Source organism: Dasypus novemcinctus, chromosome 3 (genome assembly GCF_030445035.2).
Source record: "Dasypus novemcinctus isolate mDasNov1 chromosome 3, mDasNov1.1.hap2, whole genome shotgun sequence".
NCBI lineage: Eukaryota > Metazoa > Chordata > Mammalia > Cingulata > Dasypodidae > Dasypus > Dasypus novemcinctus.
This window is the reverse complement of record NC_080675.1, coordinates 97,660,665-97,679,421: the sequence shown is the minus strand read 5'-3', so window position 1 is coordinate 97,679,421 and position 18,757 is coordinate 97,660,665. Positions and strand designations below refer to the sequence as shown.

At 35.7% G+C, this 18,757-nt stretch overlaps 2 protein-coding genes across 2 annotated transcripts; both read right to left on the bottom strand.

Annotated features, from left to right (window-relative positions):
• Nucleotides 1-1,168: 1,168 nt before the first annotated feature.
• LOC101437763 (olfactory receptor 4N4C) lies at nt 1,169-2,095 on the bottom strand. Its single transcript, XM_012521286.2, has one exon. The coding sequence runs from the start codon at nt 2,093-2,095 to the stop codon at nt 1,169-1,171; it is 927 nt and encodes a 308-aa protein (XP_012376740.1).
• An 11,025-nt stretch (nt 2,096-13,120) lies between these two features.
• LOC101413994 (olfactory receptor 4M1) lies at nt 13,121-18,476 on the bottom strand. Its single transcript, XM_004482677.2, has 2 exons — nt 17,789-18,476; nt 13,121-13,194 (listed from the first exon to the last, which is right to left on the bottom strand). Exons 1-2 carry the CDS (start codon nt 18,474-18,476, stop codon nt 13,178-13,180), a joined length of 705 nt encoding a protein of 234 aa, XP_004482734.2. The 3' UTR covers nt 13,121-13,177.
• Nucleotides 18,477-18,757: the final 281 nt, after the last annotated feature.

Below are 18,757 nucleotides of genomic sequence, written 5' to 3'. Positions count from 1 at the left end.
TTAAAACTTAATAGGTAAAAAAAAAATTTTTTAATAAAATTTTAAAACCATAATAGGTAAGTTCATGGAGTGTGTTTGTCCAAGATTTCTTTTCCTTCTAATGTCCTTATCAGATCTTGGTATCAAGGTAATGTTGCACTCATGAAACAACCTATGAAATGTTACCTTTTCCTCTATTTTCTGAATGAGTGTGGGTACAATTAGTATTTTATATTCCTTAAATATCTGAGAGAATTTTCTAATTACACCATCTTGGTCTGGAGTGTTCACAGTTCTTTTTTATTACAAATTCATTTCCTCTAAAATATATTGTTTTTCACATTTTCTGTATCTTGATCTATCAGAAGTAGCTGTGTTTTTCAAGGAATTAGTCAATCTTATCTAAGCTTAGTATTTGTTGTCATATTAAATCTTTCATAGTGTCTTATTCTTTAGAATTTCATATTCTTTAGAATTTGGAGAGCATTCCTTCTGTTATTCTTAATATTGGTAATTTGTGTCTTTGTCTTTTTTTAATTCATCATTCTCACTAGGGTTTATCAGTTGGGTTATCCTTTTCAAGGTGCCAAACTTTGGCTTTAAAATTTTCTCCAATGTTTGTCTACATTCTATTTCATTGTTTTTGTTATCATCTTTTTCTTTCCTCATTCTTATTTAGAGATTAATTTGCTCTTCTTTTTCTAGCTTCTTGAGATAGAAACTTGAAACTTTGATTTTATAAATTCTTTCTTTTCTAATATAAGCATCACGGTATATATTTTTATATGAACATTGCTTTAACTCCATTCCAAGTTGTTGATACATTGTGTATTTATAATTATTCAGTATGAAATATTTTAAAATATCCCTGGCAATTTATTTTTAGTCCACTTTTTGTTATGTAGAAGCAGGTGCCTTTATTTGCAGATATTTCAAGATTTACAGCTTCAAATACATGTTTTGACATTTAAGGTGAAGTAAAATTTAAGCCCTGAGTTTCTCACACAACTCATTATATTCCAACCACTCCGCTTTTCTTTATATGTTTCAATATACCAGGTTTATTCTATTAGGCATAACTCTTTCCCAATGCCTGTAATAGTACCTGACAAATAGGAGAAATTCAGTGAAAAATATTTATTTGCTAAATAAAACTCCACACTTCTTGACTTCTCATTATAAAATCCACTCAGCAGACCACATGCCGACTCAATAACCTCCTCATGGAAGCTTTTACTTCCTGGTTCCGTAGGGTATAAATCACCGGGTTCATCAAAGGAAAGATCACTGTGTGGAAAAAGGAAACCACCTTGTCAGCCGGTAAGGTCCTAAAGGGGCGAGTGTAAATGAAGATGGCAGGTCCAAACATGAGAAGTATAATAATCACATGAGTAGTGCACGTGGATAGGGCTTTTTTCTTCCCTTCAGAGGAGGACCTAAGTACATGGCAAAGGATGACTGCATAGGAGACCAGGAGCCCCAGAAAGCACAGGAGGATGAGCAAGCCATTGTTGAAGATCATCAGGAGCTCCACCACAAAGGTGTCTGTGCAGGCCAGCTTGATGACCTGTGGGACATCACAGAAGAAGTTATCCAACTGGTTTGGGCCACAGAAGGGCAAGCGGAGAATAAGGGCCACCTGGGTCATGGAGTGAATAAAGCCCCCAAGCCATAGGGCCAACAGCAATGCTTGGCAGGTTCTAGGGTTCATGACAGTTGAATAGTGTAATGGCCGACAGATGGCGATGTAGCGGTCAAGGGCCATCACAACAAGAAGTAACCCCTCCCCTCCTCCCAGGAAGTGCAAGAAAAAGAGCTGAGTGATGCAGCTTCTGAAGGAGATGACCTTCTTCTCAGAGAGGAAGTCCACCAGCATCCTGGGAGCCACAATGAAGGAGTAGGATGCATCCAGGAAGGCCAAGTTACCCAGGAAGAAGTAGAGAGGGGTTGTGAGGCCAGGATCTGATGTGATGGTGAGAATGATGAGGAAATTTCCAGGGAGGATGATGAGGTAGAAAATTAAAACTAGCACAAAGACCAGGAGCTGGACATCTCGAGACTGAGTCAAACCAAGGAGGATGAATTCTGGCACCACTGTGATGTTCTCTCCCTCCATCTCCGCTGCATACAGAACATCAACGAGGAGAGTTTATGCCTATCTCTTTCATCTAGACCATACTCTAGAGCTAAAAGCAGACATGCTAAATCCATGTTAAATTGTCACTCTCCCATATGGTAAGAAATTGCTTCTACTTTCATTCTTCTAGATTTCATAACTTTCAATACCCTGGTTCTGAAGCCATACTTTTCTTCCACTTCAACCCTGTGCTTTTATCTTATGATTCTCTGATGTGAGACTCTGGGATCCCCTGTTCTGAATTTGTACCTGACTTTAAGGCAATTAAAATTTTCAGATTAACCCCTGTAACGAAGCTTTCAGATTTTTCTTGGAATTAGAGTGGGGGTTAATTGACAACAAATGAGAATGATGGAGCTTTTTAAGATGATATAGTCCACATCTTGACTGTAGTGGTTATATGTGTCCATTTATTTGTCAAACATTATTAAACTATGTAATAATCCTACACTTACTGTATGAAAATTGTACTGCAGGCAGGTCTATCTAAATGTAAAAGAAAATGCTTACTCTAAAGATTTCCTTTTTCTCTATAGAGCATCAACCCATTAACAGGGTATAAATAAAAAGAATCCTGGTTACTCTGGATAAATCAAGATCTGAAACTTATCTGTACAGTGTCTCCAAATTGGGAGTGTGCTCATTCTAGGAGATGTACATAGTGATTTTTTGTTAGGAAAATAATAGCATAATTTCTATACATATATGTTTATATCCCCTTCTCTGAATTTCTATTATTTAACATTGTATAAGGTATATAGAATCATGGCATAATTAAGCATGTGACATATTTCGACAAATATACCTATGTTAATGGCATGTGATCAAAACTGTTTTATTGTTGGTAAGAAGAATATTAAAAGCTTATTCTTGAGCTGTAACAACAAAGCACTTCAGTGTTAATATTTCACATTCTTTCAGTTGCATGACACTTCTGTTTTAATGAGTGTTGTGAATTTATGGGGTAAAGAGAGAAAAGAAAGAGAGGTCCACCAACTTTAATTAAAAGAGGACACCAAAGGATAGAGAAGAGAGGGAAAAATGGATGAAGAGTGAACCAATAAATTCCAAACTAAGATCTCACAGGAATCTTTACAATGTTATTTTAAGGTTTTCTATTCAAAATATCAAAATAACTGCTTTTTCTGTCTAGACCCAAATAGATTCATTAACAACAGACATTCCTGGTATAATCAAAGAGGAAATTATGAAAGGCATCTTTAAATGACATAGACATACCTATATCCTCTATGTATACAAACACACAGGCACATACACACACACAAACACATACATTGCGTCCTTAGTAAAACTGAAGTACAAAAATTTACCTATATCCAATTCTCTTTTTTCTTTTATTTTTTGTTTGTATACAAGTATTTACTGGCCTCAACATTTATTACTCCTTCTGTGCATAAAGACTGCTGTTTGAAAATTAAGGACTCCCTTTCTACCTATTCCTCAATTGTGTTCATCTTTCACAGTATTGTACAGTTAGTTATTTTACATTCTTTGGGAAAATGAGTATGTCATTAGGACACTGTGGTCATTTGGAGTTATATATCACCAGAGAGAAACATGTTTTTAAACTTAATCTATTCCTGCACATATGGACCCATTGTAAATAGGACCTTTTGATGAGGTTACTTCAAATATAAAGTGTGACCCAACTCAATCAGATGAATCTTAATCTTCTTACTGGAGTCATTTATAAATAGAATGAAATTCAACAATTGGAAAGCCACAGAGGAAGTAGCTATAAACTGAAAGTCAACAGAACCCAGAAGAGAAAAGAGAGGCCAGGAGAGGACACAATGTGCCTTGCCACGTGACAGAGGAGCCAAGGACCAAAGATAGCCAGAGCCAGCCCAGAACACCATTCTCTGGGAAGAATTGCCTTGATGAGGCCTTGATTTGGATTTTTTTCTAGCCTCAAAACCTTGAGCCAAAAACTTCCCATGTTTAAGCCACCCCATTACATGGTATTTGCTTTAGCAACAAGGAAACTCAAACAGGCTCTGAGAAAATTTTTAAGTATCTCTGAGGTTAAGAGTTGCAGCCTCTTCCAATTTGTCTTGTGTTTTATTTCCTATCATCCACCCTGATCTCCTATTCTTTCCTTATCTCGTGGGATTCATTACCATCTAACATCTTTGATTCACTGCATATCCCATTTTCCCATCTGTACCTGTGAGTCTCACATCCTGCTAATCACAGATCCAGCCACCAAAGATAAATATGGATTAGAAGAGCATTCCTCGGGCTCACCACACTCAGCTAAGATGGAGTTGAAGAAGGACAACCACCACACCATGGAGCCTAGAGTGATTACAACTGAAAGTGGGAGGATTGCATCCAGCATCCAAGTGGAATCTGAGCCTCCTCTTGACATAGAGGTGCAATGGACATAACCAATCCAATGTCCACATAGAAAAGGTGGCATTGGATTGAGAAAAGTGGACATGATGGCTGATGGGTATGGGGAAAGGCAGGAAGAGATGAGAGGTGGAGGCGTCTTTGGGACATGGAGCTGCCCCGGATGGTGCTTCAGGGGCAATCACTGGACATTGTAAATCCTCACAGGGCCCACTGGATGGAATGGGGGAGAGTGTGGGCCATGGTGTGAACCGTTGACCATGGGGTGCGGGGGTGCCCAAAGATATACTTGCCAAATGCAATGGCTGTGTCATGATGATGGGAGGGAGTGTTGCTGAGGGGGGGAGAGGTGGGGTGGGGGAGGTAGGGTTCAATGGGACCTCATATATATATATTTTTAATGTAATATTATTACAAAGTAAATAAAATAAAATAAAAAAAACAGGAAAAAAAAAAGAAGAGCATTCCTCTAGGTAGAATGCAGTAATTCCCTTCAAAAATAAAAGCATGTAAATCTCTGCAGAGAAAAGCATTCTCTTCTAACTATATTCAAGAAAAACTCCTGTCAGAGGTTTGACAGAATAGAATAGAAATCCAAATACTCGCCACTACCAATACCCTATCTTTCCATTGTAGCTGATAGTCATTTGACGTTGGCAATGCTAGAGAGTAGGTCCAGACATACAAGCCATCTAAAGGCTGCACTGTTCACTGCTCCAGCTTCCAGTCCAGGCTATTGTTTGTGGAGCTGGTGTTCGGAGACTTGATCACCATCCACAGGGCCTAATTCTCCCATTTCTCTTCTTTATAATTTCTCAGGCCATCTTCTTTAATTTTTATTTCATTAGCTTCCTCTCACTCTCAGTCCATTTGGATATTTCATTTTCTTAAGTTATATACTAATTTAATTTGGCTTCCACCTCCTTATTTTATCTTCTCTCTTTTTTCACTCTCCTCATTTTTTCTCAAATTATGTCCTTTTTTCTTGCATCTCTCCATCCTATTTATATTCTTTGTCCCTTTGATTTCTCCATATTTTTGTTTGAAATCTTTTTTCACACTCTTCTTCTTTATTTCGCTTTATTAAATGCTATACTTGCCTTTTCATTTAATTATGAAAAGCCTCACTATTGTTTTATTTTGAAACAAGAGTGAACATGGTATATGCTTCCTAATTTCCTTCATTCTAACATTATTTTAAAGACCAAAAATATTTAATCCACCTTTCAATCCCAATTTTTTTCCTTGAATCATGTCCTCCCTAAAAGTACCCTCTAACACCTTTTAATTACTTCCCATTCTCTAATACTTGGTCTGTTTGTAACTGATCTTAGTAAAAACTGGATAATTTAACTTTATGTTCAAAAGAAATTTCTCATCAATCTATCCTACTAGCAAAAATATATTTACCAAACTTCCTCAAAATAGAAATATGATGTCTGTTTGGTACTAACAGTAGTAGTGGTAAATAGAAGTGGTAACTAGTTTGTAAGTCATTGACATAGAATTACTTGTCTCTGTATGTTCTAAAAAATGTGGTTGAGGTTAAAAAGCATCATTAAATATTGAACTGATACCAATATAAATTTGAGACAGTATTAACAAGTATGAAAATAATTGCTATTTTAAGAAAGCTTTGTACATACTATTAAGTAATCTATGTATAAGGAACAACTACATCTATATGCTTAAGAAAGGTGTAGTACTGCAATATTGCTAAATTCAGACCTCATATATTAGCCTCTTTCTGATTTAATTCTGACCTCTATCCATTTCATCCCATGATAGCAGACGTTTCATTTAAAGATTTGGATTTTTTTCCCATTTCTTCTTTCCTCTGCTTCCTTATAAATGTGTAATGACAAAATGTTCACTTCTCTAAAAGTCCAATGCAACTCTCACTCAGCAGAGATCTTCTGATCTTGCCCAAAGGAGCAAGAACTGAATGTTTCTGCCTTTATTCTTAAATATATCTTCTTACAGAAGGGCCTTTTACAGTTTGAAATACACAACCAATTTGTGATGCAATGGAGAATGCACTTTGGGAATTTGAAGGCTACCACAAGGTGCAGAACACTTTCAGTAGGAAATATTAGAATGCCAACAAAATACAGTCAAAGAGACTAGGAATTTGTAAGGTATAATTATTCAAATATATGTCATATAAAGCACTACTATGACACACTTCTGAGTTCTAAAGTCAACATTCTGTCACTGGCAAAGATAAAGTAATGACAGTCATGTTTATTATGCTGTGTGGATAGAAAGCCAAGGGAAGTTCCCTTGTATTTTACAGTACAATTCAAAAGAAGAAAAATAAATCACATAATTGATGAGAAATCATTGATATATCAAGAAAGGAAATAAGTGTCCAAGTTAGTAGTAAGTATATTCACCATACTTCTGGTGACAAAAGCAATAGTCACAGAGAAAATAATACTCATAAAGACTCCAGCATAATCCTTTTAGTGAAAAGAACTATTTATTGTAAGGCATACTAATTCCTCAAGTAAAGGTGTCTTCCTAAATGGATCCTATTGTGATTTTGGCTTTTGTTATATTCATTTTATAAATAAGTATCTCCTGTGTACCACTAAAGCAAAGATGGGGAAACTGCTTATTTAAATATACTCAAACAGAAGAAAAATAGTTCAGAGTCATGGAAGTAGAAGGCATTTAAAAATGGGCAGATTTTTAAAAGAACAGTGTTATGTATTTTTTAAATTTAAATATTTAATTTATAAAAAATGGAAACAATGTATAATCAAATATATTTGGTTCTAATGTATTTCCAATTCAAAGAAAGAGAAACAGGAGAATCAAAACATACAAGGAAGAGGAAAAGAGAGGGAGGAAGATGTGCAAAAAATTATGAAGATAAAAATATAAGGAGGAAGGGAAAATTGGAATAAGAAATATAAATACAAAATAATAGAAAAATAACAAAAAGACATCAAAAGACAGAGGCACAGAAATGTATATTTTGAAAAAACATATATGCAAAATAAACCCAACAAATTAAAAGAAGTTATTTAAAAATAGAAACAGGAAATGAATGAGAGATATGTACAGATGTGTTTGTGGAGAAACATCTCTATTGTGCAGTAGGTTAAAATCATGCCACCAAAGTCTTTTAAAAAGTTTTTTTTCCATAATTATAGAGATAATCAAGGAATTTATTTCCTAATGCTTACACAATATTTAACCTGAAATTAATCTAATGATTTAAGCCAGTCTTCAGAATGGAGTCTCCTTATTCCTGCAGGAAAGAGTTATTATCTTAAACACTAAAATCAGGCTGTATTGTAGAGTGAGCCGTGCAACACTGAACAAAACAAACACTGAACAAAACAAGCAAGGTCTCTGTTCTCGGGGATTTTACATTCTATTTCAGGAAGTCAAATGACAGACAAACACATTGGAGAGAAAATTTCATATAGAGATGAGTATTATGATGAAAATACAACAGTGATGTGCTGGAGAGATTGGGAGGAATAGACTGCTTTTCAGGTGAGCTGGACAGAAAGGGCCTTTCTGAGGAGGTAAAATTTCAGCTAAAGTCTGAATGACTAGAATTAGGAAGATCTGAAGGAAGGGCTGGTGCAAAGGTCTTGACACAGAAAGAGGCACATGCCTCAAGGAGCAGAAAAGAGGTCATTGAGTGAAAGAGTAGGGGGCAAATGGAAAAACAGTGTAAGGCAAGATGGAGAAGTAGGCATCAGATATAGACCAATTGGTGATTGGTCATTATTCTATATGAGATGTTTAAGCAGAGGATCCCCAATATCTAATTTGTGTTTTTTTAAGATTATTCTAGCTATTGAGTGAAAAATGAGCAAAGAGGGGAAGCAAAGATATCATTTAGGGAGTATTTGAAGAGATGACAGTGGCTTAAGCTAGTGGGTAGAAGAGGAGATGGAGGAATATTTTTATATCTGAGATTTATTTTGGAGAGATAGTAGACTTGGGAGGACTGGATCTGAAAAGTGAGGAAGTTGCTTAGGATTTTCAAAGACAAAACTGTGTGGTTGGTGGGTGTATTAGTCAACCAAAGAGGTTCTGATGCAAAGTACCAGAAATCTGTTGGCTTTTATAAAGGGTATTTATTTTGGGTAAAAACTTGCATTACAAGATCCTAAAGAATCCAACTCAAGGTGCCAAAAGTTGTACTTTCTCTCCCAAGGTCTGTTGCCACGTTGAAGCAAGGGGGTCTGCCTAGTATCTCGGGCCTTTGCTGCTCAGCTGCTCTGATGTCTTTGGCTGCAAACTATCAGGCAAATGGCTCATTTCTCCCTGGGGTTCCAGCATCAAAACTAAGTTCTCTCCTCTGCTGTGTCTTTTTCTGTGTTCGCCTGTGTATCTCCTTCTGTTTGTCTCCTTGATTGTCCATTTATATAGGCCACAAAGGGGAGTGGGCACTCAAACTGAGTCCCCCTAATGATGAGATTCAATCAAAGCCTAATCCTAATATAATTTATTCAAAGACATCTCAGTTGAATCTCATACAATCAAAGGGTATCATGTCCAGAGAAACGGACCAGTTTACAAACAATCTCTCCTTTTGGAATTTATAATCTCAAACTGCCACACTGGGCAAATGGAAAGGGTGAGGGTTGGAAATTAGGCATTCTGCTTTGAACATGGTTGCTGTCTTGTTTTGTCACAGAGCTGCCAATGCAAATTACCAGAAATGGGTTGGCTTTTATAATGGGAAATTTTTGTTAGGGTAAAAGCATACAGTTCCAAGACCATGAAATGTCTAAAACTAGGCATTATCAGAGATGCTTTCTCACCAAAATTAGCTGCTGGTGATCTTGGTGTCCTGCCACACGGTGAGGTAAGATGACTGACCATCTCTGCCAAGAACCCTGCCTTCTCTTCAGGGCTCATCATCTCCCAAAGCCCAGCTGTGAGTGATCAGGATATGGCTTGTTTCTTTCTGATTTGAGCTGCTTCATGTCTCAGCTTGGCTGCTAGCCATGTCCTCTCCTATCTGATCCTCTCCTCTCTCAAATGATCAAAATGGCAGCTCTTTTTTCTCGATCTCTTTTCTCTCTGTGCTCTCAGTTTACATAAGGCCTAGCAAGAGAGCAGAGACCTAACCTGCATTGTATCGCACCTCATTGATGTGGTCCAATCAAATCTAAAGTGATCTAATTGAAAGTGATGTAATAAAAATGATCTAATGCAATCAAAGGGTACTACAACCACAAAAATGGATTAGTTTAAGAACATAATCTTTTGGGGTTAAAAAAAACCTTCAAACTGTCACACTTGGTTTTCAAAATTTTAGTTTTTGAATGGATAACAGTCACGAATCAAAAAGTTAAAATAAATGTGGACAATGGTAAGTCACTTTCCCATCTCAAGTTGTCCATATGTCCATTTCTTCAAAATAGAAAGCTACTATTTTCTGTTGTGCCCTTCAAAAAAATATATGTGTATACAAACAAGTGTGATTATAAATTCTTTCACTTTTATTAAAACATAATTTATATTGTTAAAATGCACATATCTAAGCGTTCAGCTGATAACTTTGCCAAAAGTATACAATTGAGCTACCTCTACCCCAAACAAGTTACATAATATTCCATCCCTCCATAAAGTTGCTTTGTGTCCCTTGACCATCACCTGCCGCCACCACCATAGTGGCAACCACTTCCTAATTCCTAACATCATAGATTAGTTTGACCTTTCCTTAGATTTCATAAAAATAAAATCATATGGTGTATATTCTTTTGTACTTAGCTTTTTAAATAAACATAGTATTTTTAAGATTCACACATGTTGTTGCACTATCTGCAGTTTATCCTCTTTATTGCTGAACAATATTTCATGTACATAATCCAAAGGTTTAATCATTTTTATCATTTTAAGAACATTTGCATTTTTCATGTTTTAGTATGAATGTCTATGAATATTCCAAAATAAGTCATTTTATGGGCATGTGCTTTCATTTTCTTGGCTAAACACTGAAGAGTAAATGGGGTGGTTGAGCCATAAGGTAGATGTATTAATATGTTTAACTATATAAGAAATTGCTGTTCAGTTTTTCAAAGTGGTTAAACTATTTTAAATACTCAGCAGCATTGTGTGAACTTTCTAGTTGCTCCTCCCCCCCTTCACTAACATTTGCTAGTGCCATTCTTTATAATAGCAATTGTTCTGGTTGTGACATGACAACTAATTGTGGTTTTAATTTGCCTTTCCCTGATAATTAATGATGTTGAGTACATTTTCGTGAGTTTACCAACCTGTTGTATGACTTCTTCTTTTCTGAAATATCTGTTCAAATATCTTGCCCATTTTTTAATTGGCTGTTGTGATGGTTAGGCTAATGTGTGAACTCAGCCACATAATTGTGCCCAGTTGTTTGATCAAGTAAGCCCTGGGCTAATTGCAATACAAGGACATTCATGGACTTTAGTCACCAGTGAGTTTACTACATAGATAGCTGATTACATCTACATCCATCAGGGAGATTGGCCTCAGCAATGAGTGATACTTTATCCAATCAGTTGAATGCCTTAAAAGGGGAAGTGATTTCAGCATTCAGAGAGAATTTCCCAGCTTGTCTTTGGACAGCCAAAATCTCCCAAAATCTCATCAAGGACCTTCATCAGACTTTCATTGGAGACCATGGTTTGCAACCTACCTGAGGAACCTGGGCTTGTACATCTCCATGGTCACATGAGAGACTCATAAAATCTCATACTATTGACAGATACCTCCTGTTCATTCTATTTCCCTAGAGAATCCTCACTAACACAGCTGTAGAGAGAGGAAGAGAGAAAGAGAGGTCAAGTTTGTATTTGCTTATTAATATTTTAATGCTATATTTTAATTAATGAACAGTAATTTCTAATTTTTGAAGTACAATTTATAACTTTTTATGATTACTGCTTCTTTCGTGCTGTATAATAAATTGTTTATCCCAATTTTTTTAGACAACATCTTCTATGTTTTTTAATACAGACTTTTTATTTCTAGTTATTATATGTAGGTCTGTGATCCAGCAGTGAAATAGAAATTCAAATTCATTACTTTCCATATGAATTTAGCTGCTCTAGTATCATTTGTTTAAAAGGCTTTCCTCTCCCACTGAATTGCACTGGTTTCTTTATCAAAAATCAATTTACTAAATGTGCTCAATGTATATATATATATTTAACAATGTTCCATTGATCTATTTGTCTATCCTTACATCAATTTGACATTATCATGAATACTGTACTTTTGTTATAAGCCTTGAAATCAGGCAGTGGAAATCCTCTTTCTTCTTCCTTTTCAAGATGTTTTTTGATACCCTATTTCAGAATAGTCATATTCATATAAGTATAAAAAAACAAATATTAAAATCTATTAAATTTTATTTCCTGAAAATAAAGAAACTGAATAGCAAAGAAAAACTGCCTGTATTAGTTAGGGTTCTCTAAGGAAACAGAATAAAAAAGAGATATCTGTCAATAGTGTGCGATTTTATAAGTCTCTCCAAGCAGCCATGGGGATGCACATGTCCAGGTTCCAAAGGCAGGCTGCATCAAGGGGCTCTAATGAAAGTCGAATGAAGGTTCTTGACAAGTTCTGGGAGATGTTGACTGTCCAAGATAACCTGGGAAATTCTCTCTCAATGCTGGAATCACTTCCCCTTTTAAGGCATTCAACTGATTGAGTTAAGTGTCACTCACGCTGACGGCAATCTCCCTGATTAATGTAATTGTAATCAGCTATTTATGATTTACCACTGCAGTAAAGTCAATGGTAACCATTCCCAGAATGGTTAACTCTGAGCCCTAGCCTCTTTAAAGTGCAGGTCTTTAAATATAAAGAAATATCCTTCGTGCTAGTAAAGTAAGGAAGTAAGGAAGTTACTCCCAAAGTGGGTAAGGTGACTTAACATCAGACTTCTTTCAATAACAACATAAAAATTATGAAAGATTAGAACAATATTTTCAAGAAATTCAATTTTTCCAAAGGCCAAGTTGTACATCAAGTGTTGAGATCATATAGAAAACAGTTTTAAACATGCACTAACCCAGAGAGTATTTTGCTTAGAAGATTTTCCTGTGTAATATACTAAAGAACACATTTCCTGCAATCAACAGAAGATTGAGGCAACTTCAGCAAAAGCATAAAATCAGGATAGGGATGTCCCTTTGAGGGGGGAAGAAAAGAATGGGATGAAGGGGAACACAGTACACCTTAAAGATCTAGCATTCCTTAAAAATGTAGGTGGTATATATGCCTGGGTTCATGTCATTATAAATTTAATGCCTGTCATCTCTTCAATAGATAATATATTATACAAATAAGAGATAAAGAAATAAGATAATCAACAAAATTTAGGAGGGAAGTAAAAAGGTGGGAGGAAGAATAAGTATGGTGATAGTCTGATTTATCAATTCTAGAAATAAAGCATATTATTAAAGCTATAGTTAAAAAACTTAAGTATAAGCATATTTAACAGTAGAAATGTAGAATTGAGACATAATACTTTTTAATCACTATAATCTGGGTTGGAAAAAAGAAAGAAAGGTATATAATAATTTTATGATTGTCATAGTACAGAACTAATAGATATCTTAAAACTTCAAAAATTATTTGATTATAGAAAAAATATATACAAACCTTAGATATGTGTTTTCTAATATGTTACCCATCAGTTACATGTAGCTATTGTCCACTTCATGAGGCTGGTGCAACTGAGGGAACAAATTTTAAAATTTTACTTATTTTTAATTAATTTTAATTTAGATAGGCACATTGGTCAGTGGATGCTGTATTGGACAGCGTAGCATTAGAGTAGCATAGGGACCTTGATCATATAACTTATATAATTGCCTTTCTAATTTATGCCATTTTTCATGCATTTTTATTTTATTTTTTCAGTGTCCTGGAGAGTTTTCCAATCCTGCAACAAGAGTTGCATGAACGAGAAATAAATTTTTGATTTGTAAAATCAATGAAATATTTTTATGGTGTTTGTTTCTGTGGCATAGACCATCAAAACTGATAACTAACCAAAGTTGAAAGTAATTCAATATCCTCCGAAAAATATAAAGATCTTAATGCATTTAATTGTAATCAATGAATTATATAAATGTTATAAATTATATAAATGTCATGAACTTTACTTCTTTCCTATTTTCTATTTCAGAAAAAAGTTTGTTGTTATTTTATACAATATGTTTATTTATATTTATCACATTCTTGCCATTCTTTTTCTTTCATTTCAAACCTCTTATCCAATATGTGTATTGTTTTCAGTGAAAGAGTCAGTAAAGTTACTGATCGTGCCACCAGGTGGAAATGGAGAGCAGTTTTTTAATTGAGGCATAGAGCATTTTCAGACTGTTCCATCATGTCAATCCCCACATTAGTTTCAGTCCAGTTTATAGTTTAATATATTTAATATTCAACCTTTTGTCCTATTTTCTCAGTTCACATGGCTAGCTGGAGTTTGTTTTCTGGTAATTTATTCAAAAGATTTCTTGGAAACATTTCTAAATTTTATTGCATTTCAATCTTTGTAGACTTATTTAACTGTCAACTTTCTTAGTCATAAAATCCAAGGGTTACACTTAGATTTCTGATGAACTTTGTAGATTTTGCTCCATTCCCACCTCCATGTATTTAATTGTGGTTAATTATATTGTGCAGCAAAGCATGATTGGCCAACTGGCCTGTTTCCAATGAAGCTAGATGGGTGGGACCTCTACAAACTTTGCTAAAGGAAAACGCATATCCCTTGGAACAAAGATCTCCAAGGATATTTATTTTCTTCTTTGTATGTTTATGTATTTTTAATTTTTAATGAACATATTATTTTAGTAATTTCATAAAACATGAAGATTTTAATTTTGTTTGGCTAATAGAGCTTCTTGTTTTCTTTTCCAGATATAATAGAAGAATCTGTCTTGTTAATTTCGAGATTAATAAACAAACCATTGAAGTTGTTGGTGGAATCTGAGTTATAAAATCTCAGGCAAGTCAGGGAGCAAATGAAAAAACAATCCAAATGTGGAACTAAAGATATTAACTAGTCAATCCAAAGATGACTGATACTGAAAATAGAAGCATAAGAGCAATTTTGAGAGAAGAAGAATTAAGAAGAATCTAAAACGCACGCACACACGCACAAACATGAACAGACATTTGGAAACAACTGAGAGGAAATAGAGATGAGTTACAGGGAGAAAAGGAGCCTCCAGGCAAATTTGGTTTTTGACCTCTGAGGGTACTGTATTATTTAGAGGCATGACTGAAGAGGAAACAAAGCTGTTGTTTAACATCTATGTCTTTACACTAGTGTGCTGTATTCCTGTTCATTTTCTAAGTCAGAGTTTCTCAGTTTTGGCACTATTGATATTTTCAGCTACATAATTTTTAGGGAACTGAGGGAAGGCTGTCCTGTGCATTATAAGAAGTTTAGCTGTATCCCCAGCTTCTACCACCATGCTACTAGATGCCAATAGTACCCATTTTGGCCACAAAAAAAAAGTCTACAGACTGTTAAATTAACCAAGATTAAAATTTCCCCTGGTTGAGAATCACTATCTAAGCATATATTCTAATCATGTCTTCCATGAATCAGGCTCTGTCATTGTTTCTTGGTACATCAGATATTCTCCACTTCTCCTTCTTTTTTACTAAATCCAGATCATATTTTGAATTAAACAGTTCTTCATTGCCTTCTGTTTTGATGATTTTTTATTCCTTTTTATTCCTACTGAAATTTTTTCAACAAATATCCTTCTGTAGCAGCAGTACACTCACTGGTGTTTAAATATTATATTAAGTGAATGATCTCTTTCCTAGAAGGATAGAGGACAAAATGAACAGATATCTGACTGGTTCATATATAGAGAAATAACAATAAGGTAACATGATTTCTAAAAATGTGTCATTATTTTTATTATTTGTATGTATATCCTTTGTATTTTAGAAAGTATATTAATCCTCCATTGCTAAACATTAGAGAAGTCTACTGTTTTATTCATTTCTAAGTGATGAAAAGTCTATTCAAAATTCAGGATTCATAATTCCAATTCATGCTGTTCGGGTCCTAGGAAAGAAGTCACAGTGTCATTGAGGGTAGAAGAAGGTTGTCATACAGAAAACTTCCTAATGCAAAGAAGAAGCCCTGTGAGCCATCAATCCATCCTGTGTACATGAAATGCAATGGGTTCAAACAATAACAGAAGCTCTACAGATAAATAATAACTCCTATATGCTCCAATCATTCATTCACTCCTATTCTTTTTTTTTCAATTTTTTTTTTAGATTTATTTATTTATTTATTTCTCTCCCCTCCCCCCCACCCCGATTGTCTGTTCTCTGTGTCTATCTGCTGCATCTTGTTTCTTTGTCCGCTTCTGTTGTTGTCAGCGGCACAGGAATCTGTGTTTCTTTTTGTGGCATCATCTTGTTTTGTCAGCTCTCCATGTGTGTGGCACCATTCCCGGGCAGGCTGTACTTTCTTTCCCGCTGGACGGCTCTCCTTCCGGGGCACACTCCTTGCGCGTGGGGCGACCCCATGCAGGGACACCCCTGCGTGGCAGGGCACTCCTTGCACGCATCAGCACTGCACATGGGCCAGCTCCACACGAGTTAAGGAGACCTGGGGTTTGAACCGCAGACCTCCCATGTGGTAGACGGACCAAGTCCGCTTCCCCATTCCTATACATTCTTTATGTTAGCAGGAATCTTTTTCCCTCAAAATGTAGTCATGTTATCTCATCAAATAAAGTAAAAGACTAGAGCTCAATGAACATCAAGTGCTCCAGTCATTTGATGGATAGACTTCCTAGTTTGAATTGAAATTTGAATTTAAGTAAATAAACATACCCTATGAACTCAAATGTTTGAATCTACCTTTTACATTCTGAAGCATGATCTGTAGATGGGTTCTTAGTGTCAAGGAATAAGAAACTGATCATTAATAAATAATTGAGCAGAGGATCATAAGAATCAATACTTATTGGTCTTTTGCATATGTACTGAAAAATGGATTAATTAGAAAGAACTCTGAATTATAGTGCTAACGAAACCAGCACTTTACCAATTTAAGTATAAGAGGCAGAATTAGCAAATAGAGAAAACTTACAAAAGTGACCAAAAAAAGAATAATTATATTTTTAAAAGTCATACAGCGGGATGTCTAGCAATCTCAGCTAACCTAAAACCCCAAATTCTGGGAGATATGAGTTAAAAATGGCTACAAAAACCTCTAGCTGAATGGAGACTACCTCTGGAAAAAGAGAGGGCCATCATAGCTTAACCAAGCACATGTGGCAGAATGTGGCAGAATCTTGAGTTCTGTAACCAATAATATTGAATGGTTACCACCTGAAATATGACTAGAGATTTCTTGTATAAATGAATCTTCAGTTTCCATCATTAATTCTCAGAAGAGGAACAGATAAAGAAAAAAATAGACAATCTCTTGTTTTAGATCCAGGAAGATGGCTTACCAAATGCTATCGCACTGGGTCAAGATTAAAAAGTATTTAGAAGGTGCCAAGAACACAGTAAGCACTCAATAAAGTGGTTGTTGCTGTAGTTATTGTTATTATTGCATCCAGTTGTAACAAAGAGCTAGTGCTGGGATCATCTGAACTATCCAAATATTTAATTTGGTCACTTGAAGCTAGTCACATTCATTTACTGGACACACTTACTTCTTCATATTCATAGTTGAAATGTCTCCCACGTCCTATTTATTTAATTATTTTATTATTTCTCAGCACATGTTCCCCTGAATTCCAGAGCCTTTTTTAAGGTAGTCACTTAATAAATGATTACTGAAATGTGGGTAATAGGCTTTACTGTATTCTAAATTCTAATAATGATCTGCCTAAATTTCAGGGTGAGTATGAGTAAAATTTTTGTCTTGTTTTTTTTTTTTCACCAAATTGAGGGAAACTATAGTGGGATTTCAAGAATTCAGACGAAAGGAGGTAGTGAAAGCATCATTATTACTGCTGTATGTGCTTCCTTCTTGAGGACAATGATACTCATGAGGACTGTAGAATATAACATTTTTCTTTCACTTCTCTTTACATAAAATATATCTGTTAGCCAACTTCCTCATGGCTGTCTTAACTTCCTTGTTTCTCAATGTGTAGATGATAGGATTAAGCAAAGGGAATATCACAGTGTGGAACACAGACACCACTTTATCTAGAGAAAAAGAGTCAAATGGGCGGGCATAAATGTAGATGGATGGCCCAAACATCAACACCACAATGGTGATATGGGAATAGCAGGTGGACATGGCCCGACTGGCACTCTCACCTGAGTGTTTCTTGAGCATGGCCAGGAGGAAGGCATAGGACATTAGCAGAGCAATGAAGCACACCACAGAGATGAGACCACTGCTAAAGATCATCACTAACTCTTCTGTGAAAGTGTTGGCACAGGCAATCCTGACGACCTGTGTGATGTCACAGAAGTAACTGTCTAACTCATTGGGCCCACAGAAGGGAAGTCGAACAATGAGAGCCACTTGTATAATAGAATGGATGAAGCCACCAAACCAGGAGAGAGCCACTAAGATACAGCAGAGACGTCGGTTCATGATGGTAGCATAGTGGAGGGGGCGGCAGATGGCAGCATAGCGGTCAAAGGCCATCACTGTGAGCAGGAACATTTCTGAGGCTCCGACAAAGTGCAAGAAGAAGAGCTGTGCAATGCATCCTCCAAAGGAAATTATCTTCCTCTCCACAAAGAAGTCTACTAGCATTTTAGGGGCTGTAATGGAGGAATACCAAATATCAAGGAAGGCCAGATTAGCCAACAGGAAATACATGGGTGAAGTCAGATGAGGGTCATGACTGATAGTGCAAATGATAAGGACATTCCCTGGAAGGATGAACACATAGAAGGATAGAAAGATAACAAATAGGATTAGTTGCAAGTCCCGAGTTTGGGAAAGTCCAGTGAGAACAAACTCTGTGACCCTGGTATAATTTGCAGGCTGCATTTCTTCAATTCACTTTTTTCATAATATGGCTATGAAAAATAAAAAAAATCATATTTACTCCAAATAGCATTTAACTAGAGTTATACTACTGTTTTTAAACTCTCCAATGTTCTCTGCCATTGAGATATTGCTTTTAGGATATGTTTGGTTATTTGTTTGCCCCATTTTATGTTTGATAAACTCAGATAGGGAAACAGTAAGCAACGGGCATATAAATTAAAAACAATGCAACTATAGTTGTCACATATCTGAAACCTAAATCTTAAGTTATTTTTATGAAA

Bases quoted from the DNA above. Each gene is read 5' to 3' on its own strand.
- LOC101413994 (XM_004482677.2), bottom strand. From the start codon at position 18,476: ATGCAGCCTGCAAATTATACCAGGGTCACAGAGTTTGTTCTCACTGGA.
- LOC101437763 (XM_012521286.2), bottom strand. From the start codon at position 2,095: ATGGAGGGAGAGAACATCACAGTGGTGCCAGAATTCATCCTCCTTGGT.